The sequence below is a fragment of the Lottia gigantea genome, assembly GCF_000327385.1.
Source record: "Lottia gigantea unplaced genomic scaffold LOTGIsca_280, whole genome shotgun sequence".
Taxonomy (NCBI): Eukaryota; Metazoa; Mollusca; class Gastropoda; family Lottiidae; genus Lottia; species Lottia gigantea.
Window position 1 is genome coordinate 45,595 of NW_008708899.1, and position 10,780 is coordinate 56,374.

At 34.1% G+C, this 10,780-nt stretch overlaps 3 protein-coding genes across 3 annotated transcripts in view; 1 reads left to right on the forward strand and 2 right to left on the reverse strand.

Moving 5' to 3' along the window:
- Nucleotides 1–2,298: 2,298 nt before the first annotated feature.
- LOTGIDRAFT_175418 (hypothetical protein) lies at nucleotides 2,299–3,225 on the reverse strand (the record flags this gene model as incomplete). The annotated part of the gene is made up of 2 exons (XM_009056635.1): nucleotides 2,299–2,789; nucleotides 3,021–3,225. 2 exons carry the CDS (start codon nucleotides 3,223–3,225, stop codon nucleotides 2,299–2,301), a joined length of 696 nt encoding a protein of 231 aa, XP_009054883.1.
- Nucleotides 3,226–4,450: 1,225 nt separating this feature from the next.
- Nucleotides 4,451–8,008, reverse strand: LOTGIDRAFT_175419 (hypothetical protein; the record flags this gene model as incomplete). The annotated part of the gene is made up of 2 exons (XM_009056636.1): nucleotides 4,451–4,806; nucleotides 7,624–8,008. 2 exons carry the CDS (start codon nucleotides 8,006–8,008, stop codon nucleotides 4,451–4,453), a joined length of 741 nt encoding a protein of 246 aa, XP_009054884.1.
- A 1,636-nt stretch (nucleotides 8,009–9,644) lies between these two features.
- LOTGIDRAFT_175420 (hypothetical protein) overlaps nucleotides 9,645–10,780 on the forward strand; it is a gene marked incomplete at both ends in the record, with an annotated part of 2,124 nt that continues 988 nt past the window's right edge. Inside the window, 3 exons of the mRNA XM_009056637.1 lie at nucleotides 9,645–9,669; nucleotides 10,047–10,305; nucleotides 10,615–10,766. Coding sequence (XP_009054885.1) covers nucleotides 9,645–9,669; nucleotides 10,047–10,305; nucleotides 10,615–10,766 — 436 coding nt within the window. The remainder of the gene's footprint in view (nucleotides 9,670–10,046; nucleotides 10,306–10,614; nucleotides 10,767–10,780) is intronic.

Consider the following 10,780-nt stretch of genomic DNA (forward strand, 5'->3'; position numbering starts at 1 on the left):
TCAATCCTTTCATGGAAGGGTTATCTCCTAATCTTGGACATGATTCTGCAGCATGATCTGATTTATTGCAATACTGACAGGGTTTCTCTAGACATCTACTTGTATAATACTGTTTACGGCTTTCTGAATTATACTCTGAGGCATTCGGTTTAGTAAATCGTGTTGATTTTCCATTATCTTCTGAAGTTGTTGTAGCATAACTTCCCTTAGATCTGTAATCAGAATATTTTCCGAAAATACTTCTGTTGACCATTTCCCTGTATGGACCTAGTGTCCCTTTTCTTTGATTCAATTTGGTTAACCTGTTGAAGTGCTTCTTTTCCAAAAATAGGATCAGACATCTTCCTTGCTTCTTTTTTAACAAAAGAAACCAAATCATGAAAACTTGGTGAACGATGACTTGCTTTGATTCCTTCAGTTATAGATCTCCACCTATCGTGATATCTGTATGGTAATTTACTCAGAAGTTTCTGTAAGTTCTGTGAAAACTGCAGTATATTGGTCTCTTCTAAACCTTTCACAGCCATTTCACATTCACTAAGACAAATAGCGAATTCATCTAGCATCTTAGCATCATCTGACCTGATTTGTGGAAATTCTAAAGCTTCTTTCATACAAGTAACAGCCATCAGCTGAGGATCTGCGTAACGCTCTTCTAATTCTCGAAGTGCTGCGGGATACCTAATATTAGCGTCTAAATGACTGTATCCGGCCACAATTTTATTAGCATCCCCAGTGGTAAACTGTTCTAGAAAGTTCATTCTTTCATCTTCTAAGACAGTATTATTTTCAATCTGCATATGAAACTGACGGAGAAATTTCCTGTAATCTTTAGGATTACCATTAAACTTCTTAATCTCAATTTGTGGTTTCTTAAGCTCTCTCACCATTGTTAACATAGCATCTTCATTAGAATTGAAGGAGTTATTCCTTCCGTTAGTTGGTGGTTGAAACGAAGGAGTTAGTTCAGGAATCCTGTTAGAGGGTGTTGAAGTTATTAAGTTTGGTCTGAATTTCTCTTCTCTGCAAGTAGTAGATGGTGAACCGTAATTTCTTCTACTGCCAGTTCTACTGACCATATCTTGTTCTATATCTGCTATCACATTGCTTCTGACATTTGCTACAGCCATATCAGTTTTTAGTTGTAATTCTTCCTTTTTCAACTGTATTTCCAACAATTTCATATCCAAATCTTGTTTCTGTTTTAGGTGAGCAACTCTTTCAGTTAATTCTAATCGTCTCTGTTCTTCAATAATCCTTTGTTGTTGGATGGAGCTAGTTCTAGAACGCCTACTATTTTTACTTTGAGCATGTGACCTAACAGACCCCCCAATTTGAGATATACTATCATCTGGAGTGATATCGTTATGAACATTCGGTGTCCCATAACTGAAACTACCTGTTTCTAAACTTATGTTACCTGAGCGTACATTGGAGTCAGCAGCTGAAAGCCATAACTGTAAATCACTTGATTGATTCATAATAACGGACAATGAACAGATAATACACCTTAAAAAGATAAACAGAGTTAACATGCATACAATTTTACAAGTTTTTGTATATAAAATATAATATTTAGCTTCAAAAACTAATTTCAGTTCTTATTTCTTCACTAAGGTCTAAGGTAATATTTAAAAACCAGTTACCAATCACCATGCAGGAAAAGGGGGTTTCCCTTACAACACGAAAAAATACAAGTTACAGGCCAAATTGTGTCACAAAGAATAGTCCTAGCACTAGAATACTATTATTCTATTATTAATACTATTTTGGCCACAACACTGATCTTGAGAAATAACAGTCAAGTCGATTTCAACGTAGAAAATTCGTTGAATGCATTACTAGGGTTCGATAAACGAATATACGCGCAATCGACATTGGCGCCGCACAAGGCCAACATCGAGAACGACATCGACGTGATCAACATTCACTGTAATTTGATCAACGGTGGATTTTTCAACAAGCACAAACGCCAAATCGTATACAGCATACCGACTTTTACGGTGCCGATCGGATACAGAATTATAGAGAAACCGTTTAAAACGACCTATTTGCCAGTCAATTCTTTCATGATCAAAGATATAAATCTGGAAATCAAAGACGATAAAAACAGGTTCATATACTTTGGCAACGAAGAAATTGTCATTCAACTTCATTTAAAACAATCTTCATTCTCTTCTTGAATAGTAAGACAATCGAAATCATCAAATTCATAGTTTTCATCAAAACTATACTCATCTTTGTCGTTGTAAGGATACATAATTCCTTCACTGTTTGGTGGTTTTCTTTTAACATTATTCAAATAACTTTAGTTTGTTTATCATTTGGAATAACTACTCCACTGGTGAAACTTTTTTCCCATGGTTTCTTAAATTCACTCGACACATCATGCCCGCTTGCTAACTGAACGTAATCTTCTACACTTATCATTAGAATAACCTTAAATGTTTTCTTTTCTTTTAAAACACCATCAGAAGTCAAAACGATGTTGTATTTGACTTTTGGTGCTAAATATAAACCAAATATAATTCCACCCTCACCGTAATCGTTTTTACCTTTGCAATAGTCTTTTTCGGAGACCAAATCAGCTCTGTTTAGTTTTTTCCAATTGTTCGATGAAATGTACAAACTATCGGTGTCGGTATAGTATATTTCGGGTTTATAAAATCCATTTATGACGTGAATGAAATTGTTCATTATTTTTTTTCTGTGAGATAAAACGAATGATCCCAAATGACTAGGTGTTAGTCGTGTAGATTTACTATCTTCGGTCTCTTTTTCTTCAATTTCTGTTTCAACAATATATTGAGTATCATTAATTTTCTCGTAGGTTTTAACACGTGAATCAATTTATATTTATTTCTTAGATCTCTCAAAATTAAAATATAATCTCTATAGGGTGGAGTTTTAAAATTTTCTTCTTAAACTATACCATCTAATATTCTAATATTCACTTTTTCACTATTTCTTGAATATCAACCGATGTTAAAACGTCGTGACAGAAACCATTTTCTTTTTACCTTCTTTATTCGTGAAAGTGATTTTATCTTTAGCTGGTATCGGTTGGAAGAACATGTTTTTGGGATAGTCAAACCACACTGTTAAAATAGCTGTTCTAGGTCTGAATTTTTGTTTATTGAAGAGTCTTACAAATGTTTTTTCTTCTTCTGGTAGAAACGGTCTTCCACTTTCCGTTCTCGGATATTCACTGTCTAAATCCGACATGGCTGAAGCGTATAAACCGTTAGCATCAAATGCATTAGTTTATTGCAGTTTATTTTTTTTAAGTCTCGAATGAACCTCCGTTTTGTCTTTTGTGCTTACGCTGTATTCTTTGAATAAATCAATTATGTTATTACTTTCAAGTTCTGTATATTCCTTTAATACATTACAAATTTTGTCCATTTTGTTCGTTTTAAATGATTTTCTATTTGCCGAAACTTTTCCTCATTTAATAGATCGTCTGATAAAATTTCTTATAAAAGGATTAGTGTGTGAATAAACTTTTTCTATATTTTCTTTTTCAGTATGTTTCGGAACCATTCTAGTAGTTTCATACCATTCTTCTTCCACCATTTCTTTATCGTGATGATATAAATAATACCAACCCTTTAAAGATAAAGATGGAGCCGTTAGATTATTAGATATGTTCTGGTTTACAACTTCTTTCATGACTTTGTTATATTTTATCAAACAAGCTCCCAAACAGAGAGTGTCTCTCTTGGCGTAAGGTTCCCATTCGTCTCTCAATTCCTCCCAATTGTCTTGGGTGTATTTAGCAATATCTACGTCGGCAATCTTTCTCAAATTCGCGGGAAGATTGGACGAATTTCCCCATGCAGCCAAACGAGATTTTTCATGTTGGTAGGAACACGTGAAACTGATTTTTTGCAAATAGTTTTTATCGCTCGTTATTTTTTTCTGTCTTTTCCATTTTTTCTGTAAATCTTTATCGGTGAAAGGATTAGACATAGGTAAAGACAAATTACCCCTCTGCGTTATCAGTGGACACTTTGACAACTTTGACGTGTTTTTAAGCACGTCAAAGTTCCAGTTGCGGAATCCACTGCCGCTGTGAGAAATTAATATTAATCTCTTTCTATCATATTGACCTAAATATTTCAACATTTGATCAATGCAGTCTAGACCCACAAATGCTTCAACAACGTTGGTCATTAGTTTGTTGTAAAATTCTTTTGGAATATCATCTATTGGAGAAATACGTTTTATTCTGTCCAATATTTTTCTTAGTTTTTCCAAATTGACCAAAGTGAAACAATACGGAATTGCTCTTCGCGTGTCTTTTTCTGACGTTTAGTTTGAGAGGTGAAACCTGTGTTACTGCGTTATCGTCTCTACACATTTTCCACACCTGTTCGTAATTGTCTTCTATTTCTTGAATTCCCAAACTTTTTTGGCTTCTTCTAATTAAACAGAAATGCGAGTTGTGTCAGTAAAAAACCCAATCTAATTCATCGTGAACGTCTCTGGGATGTAAATGTCTGTTTTTGGGATTATATTTTTGAAACGAAGTGTTAAATGTCTTATTGAGTTCCTTCATTCTAGCACAAGTCATTACTCCTTTTCTATTTGCTTTTGAAAACCCGTTGATGTATTCTTGAAATGTATACGTTAAATCTTTGTTCAAAACACGATTGACGCATTTGATAAAACAGTGACCATCTGTAGGTATGTAACAATTTTCACCTTTGTATTCATTTATCTTTTTAAGTAGATCAGTTCCTCCTCTACCAACTCTCGATCTATTTATTTCGATAAAATTGTCTTTACGTAAAATTATTTTCCCTGTAAAATACCAATCGGAAGCATCGGATTTTAAATCTATATTTGAAAAGATGTTCTGAAAAGTTTTGGTATTGAAACCGAGGAGTGACATGTATTGACTGTGATTCCCTTCCTCGACTATCTCTCCATCTATTTCAATTTGTCCTTTGAATGTTTTAAATTTATCAGAGATAGCCTTGATAACATCGGAAAATAGGACGTTTTCTATCAATGTTTCATCGTGTTCGATTTTATTCATATTTTTTTAAGTATATAATTTTGATTATTTCTTTATTTTGACCGCTGATATTTCTGTATGGAATTTGTCCAGAATTTCATTGAATTCTTTTAATTCTTCAACTGTTATGTTCTTGTCTTCTCTCGATCTTTCGAAAAAGATGTACAATTGATTAAGATACATATTCAAGATATCCGTTTTCTTTTTATAATGAGGTTTCTTTTTGCTTGTGAAGCCTAAAGTGATGAGGCCTCAAGAGGTCGTTTGAACGAATGTTAATGCAGCCAATACGGTTGGGACGATGACCGGAAGCATTAATCCACCCGTCACGGCCGTTGCCACCGTTACTCCTACCGTTAGAATTGTGCTCGCTGTTTTGAAAAAAGAATCGATTCTACTCCATGTTTTCCTGCATGAATTGTACTGTCTTAACTTTATTTTCAACTCTTCTTGTTTGTCTATCATTTTATTGTTGTCTGCTTTCGAGTTCCATTTTTTAAGTCGTTAAATTAAGTGAATTTCCGATAAACAAAACCTTTCGAGAAACCTAACATTATTATATTTTTGGATATTCAAAATAAAAACATTTACGCGTACTAACGACATTTCTTTTTTCGTATGGTCCTCGTGAAGATGATAGGAATATTTTCTTTTTTCTTTTTCAATTTTTATCTCGCCTCTACAACTATAACCACCAACTTTAAGCTCGAAGTCTTCGCCAAACGATAAAAATACTATAAACTCTCTTTCTTGTTGACTTTTATGAACATCGGTCAAGGTGTATTTTCCACCTAAAACAAAAAACAGTTTTACGTATTCAAAGTCTGTTGTTCGTAAAAACTCGTGACTGCTCGATTCTATTGGTTCGAGTGTGTGTCCGGGTATTATAAGTGATGGTGGATTTTTCGTCTCCAATATCATATCTAAATCTTTGATTATTATTTAGTACATGCATTTTAAATTGGTCTACATATTTATCATTTTTTGTTTCAATTTCCTGGTCCTTAAATATTTCTTGTTCACGGCATCGTTATCGTTACCTGGAAACTTTAAATTAGTTATTTTGAAATTGTTCATATCGATATCCCCTTGTAAGGTGTCTCCGATTTGATCCACGAAAAAAGGGTTCGCTTTGTCATGGGATTTTTAGATTATAGATGTAAAGACCCTAATCCAAACTTGTTTGCCATTTTTTATCGAGTTAAGTGGCAGCTGTCCACACAGCTTTTGTCCTGGCATTTGAATTTGAAACGTAGAACATTTGATTGGTTTGCTAGTCAATTTCGTTATCTCTTCTGTCGGTTCTAGACCGAAAGAATCAAAGAAATAAAAGTTATTCGAAGAATCTTTGTGTAAAGCAGAGTGATGAACTCCTTTTTGATCCGACTTATGAATGTTTGTGATGGCGTAAAATTTATCTTTTTTGTATTTCAGTTCATCAATTTCATCTCGCATGCAATAATAAAACGGCGAGACGTTCAATTCCTTGGCCTATTTCACAAGTTCAAAGTTTGAGGTCGTGTCTTCCCCGTGTTTATCGAGAAACGCATTCATTTTCAAGTTGATTTTTTGAGGTGTTATCTTTTTCGAAGTATGCGGTAAGCATTGCTGAAGACCCAATTGACGAAATATATACGTAGTTTGTGTTTGAAAAAGCTTGTATAACATTCTGATAAAACACATTCAATAATATTTTGAAGATAAATTTACATTGAAATTTAAAAAATTTTAATTTAAGAAAGCGTAAATGCTTGTCGACATCTAAATTTCTTAATCTTTCATCTAAATCTTCATTTTCGAGATTCATTTTTAAAAGTCAGTTTTTTGAAGTTCATTTTGATAAAACCTTCCTATGATTTGTTCTTTGTCTTGATCGATCAATTCATACGTGGGAGGTGATGTGCTATTTATTTTATCAACGATGAATATCTCGTTAGTCCAATACCCGACATAACCTTTCTGAAACAATGATTTATATTTAAAAATACGAACTCGATCTCAAACTTTGAATTTGGGTTTAATATTCAAATTGCTAATCTCGTTTTCAAAGTTGTTTCGAGTGTTGACGGACTTTATGATATTCGGGTTATTAGAGGCTTGGGATGGCGTCACACCTATAGACGAATGTATTTTGTTATTGTATTCGTCGACAACAACCGGTAATATTTTAAGCCATTTTTGAGATTTCAATTCCGTGAATTTCTTGAATAATTTGCTTTTAAGAGTCCTGTTGAATCTTTCTATCACTACGGCCTTACATTCGTTATGCGTGCTGTAAATTTCAAACCCCAGAGATTTCACATTTCTGTTGTAGAATTCGCTTCCTTTATCAACCCACAACTTTAGTGGTCGTCTGTCGGATTGTTTCATTATGGTTTCGAATGCTTGTTTGACAGTCAGACCCGATTTGTTTTTCAAGGGAAAGACCCAAGCGTATCTCGTGTATATGTCGATCACCGTCAAACAATACTTGTACCCTCTCTCGACTGGCATGTTGATTAAATCGGCTGACCAAATTTCATCTTTATCAAAAACTTTGACTTTGAGGTAATGTTTGTTTTTTCGAAATTCTTTGTGAATCTCGTCTGCTATGCCCATACCCAATTTCAATTTTGCCTTCAAGAGTCTTATGATAAGAGACCTTTGTAATTTCTCTTTGAAAGTGGGATTGGGAATATTTTCAAGTTCGTCTATCATTTGTTTGTCTGCTTGGTGTCTGAATGTTATGTCTTTGTTTCTGTACAGTATGTCGTGTTTGAGCGCTGCTGCGTCAACTTTATTAACGGGTTCTTCCCCTGGTTTGGGATTATCATTTTCGTCTAAACGCAGATCTAATCTCGTGCCTGGACCTGTATAATTGTGCCCTGGGAGATGTTTTTCTGCGGGATATTTTGCCCATAGGAATCCAGGAAGAGAACCCAATGACTTTTGAATGTCTTCCGCACCGAAATACGTTTTAGGAGGATGGACATTTATTAAAGACATATTTGTTCAATAATGAAATAAACACCATATATTTTTAATACGAAAGATTTAATACAGGAGAAAGCAATAGAAATGAATCACTTTATGAAATGTCACGACCGATCCTAATAAGAGCGGTTTGAAAAATGAGGTCACGAGCGATCCTAGTAAGAGCGGTCATAGTAATCTCCCGTCTTACACTATTGGCAGTCATAATGTAAAGGTCACAACTGCTCTTATTAGGATCGCTAGATATGCGTCATCCTTTGTTCTTCACCACTTTTCGAAAATCTGTATCAACAATTTTGAAACCTTGGATATTTGTCACAGAGTTTGGTAAAAATTCTTGGCCTTTTTCTATCCCCTTACCGATGGTTTAAATATTCTTCGTGATGTGAAATGTTGGCATCTATTAAACTGGAATAAAACAAAAATTGATATTTTGAAAAAAACAGCAAATTAATCTTAATTCCACCCTGTCGTCTTATGATTAAATCAAATAAAAAAGAACATACCTTGATTTTTGTATGATTAAATTCAACAATTCAACAAATATTGAGACACTGCTAACAGTTGAGAGTCTAGACTGTCTGTGCTGACGTTGCACGCGTGATATGTTAATTATAGCGTGACATATATCCAGTCAACAATAGAAGAGTGATTGTTACTAGGCGTTAAAGCTATTTATTAAATCAATAATACTCTAGACTGTGTATAAACAAAAAAACAGTGGTAGCTCCCATAATCAGTTGAGGTTTTTATTTCGCATTTCTCTTATATGTTGTAATTCTTTCAACTCGTTAGATCTTTTCACTGCATCGCCTATATCTTCTCCTGAGGAAATTTGTTGTTTGAGACAAAGTTGACAGCTTTGGGGATGAGAGATGTTAGCGCAGAGAAGAAACCGTCTCCTTCGAATTTTTGTTTGTTTGTGTTTTAAAATTAAAGACATATTATTTTTTTAATGCGGTTATTTTATACTGTATTATTTTAGTGAATCTTGTGTGGTTGGGTAATTTATAAGGAGTCTGTTATAATACAGTTTGAGGAGTCTGTTATAATACATTTTTAACAGTTCGGGGAGTCTGTTATAATACATTTTAACAATTTGGGGTGTATGTTATAATACATTTTAGCAGTTGTGTCTTTTCGGATATACGCATTGAAAAAGCTGTGCATGCGCAGAAGTGAAATGCGTCATATCCGAAAAGACATATACTACTCCTTAAGCGCAATTTTCAACACTTTTTATTATTATTTCGTTTAAACGAAATAATATCACGTATTTCGTTTAAACGAAATATTATTTTGTTTAAACGAAATAATTATTTCGTTTAAACGAAACGCAACCTTCTCTATATGAGAAACGAATTTAAACGAAATAAACATAGGGTATTTCGTTAAAACGAAATAATTATTTCTGAGTTAATTAGGTCACATGCCAGAACAATCTACAGTTACGACATTTTCAATCTTTCGAATGCTGTGAAAGTAGACGTCAAACATCTGAAATGAAAGTATCAACGAATAGTCAAAGTCAATGACCTTTGACCTTGTAAGGGGGAAGGTCAAAAAGGTCAAGGTCACGAGATAGAACTCATCAAATTTTTAAAATACATACGGCTACAAAACTGGAAGCTTTCGTCGGACATCAAATATGAAAATACATATAGATAACCAAGGTCAATGACCTTTGATCCTACAAAAGTTAAAGTCAACGTCAACGTCAAAAATTAAAAATATATTCCAAGACACGGGCGTCGCCACTGTCCTGACATTGAACACTACCTGAGGTTTACTGTTTTTATATACACAATCACTCAAGTATCAACATTCCATTCAGTGATTATCTATTCCTTTATATTCACTCTGTTTGGTTGGGATTTAAAACCCACCCTGTTTATTACCATAGCTCTGAAACTGTTTTGTTAGGCCGACGACTCATAAAACAAGATTGTCTTCGAAGATACCTTATCTCTAGGAAATAACTTGAACAGCAAACTTCAATGTATATGTGCCATTATTGTTCACCTAATATTGATATTGATTATACTTTCAGTAAATGGCGATGATATATCTGGATCAGTCACATGTGATAATATCCTAAACTTCTTTGTTGATGGTCAGCTTGAAGCAAGTTCAAACGATTGGAAAGTCGGTTCTCCAGTTTCATTTTCGGATACAGCACATGTTCTGGCATTCGATTGTCGGGATGAAGGTGTGATCGCAGGAATTCGAGGTTCATTTAGTAATGGGGTGGTTACTGATTCGTCATGGAGATGTTCAACTTCAGACGATGAAGGCTGGAAAGAATTAGGGTAGGATTTATATCTAAAAAAAACTGCTATATAAATTAACTGAAGATATACAATACAATAACATGTCATTGGTAATAAGTACCGTTTGATTAATGCACCTAAAAACGGTAATGATTTATCTACTGATTTAATTGATTTCGGGATAGAATAGGGTAGGAAGCTGGGTTTCAAGGATGGCCACTTATTGAGACTAGGTTGGTTTGCACTGCATCCGTTTTAGAGCTAATATTGTTAATATTTGTAATATAATACTACATGTGTCATAAGTGTGTCAGCATTATTAACCTTTAATTAATGTTTATCTATTAGATTTGATGATAGTAATTGGCAGGACGCCACTATACAGACACACAGCGACTGGGGAAACAAACCAACATCTATAGCCAGTGAAGCTAAATGGATTTGGACTGCTGGTGATTTTACTGATAGACATGTCTTCTGCAGACGAAGATTACACCCAGGTATGTCAAGACAA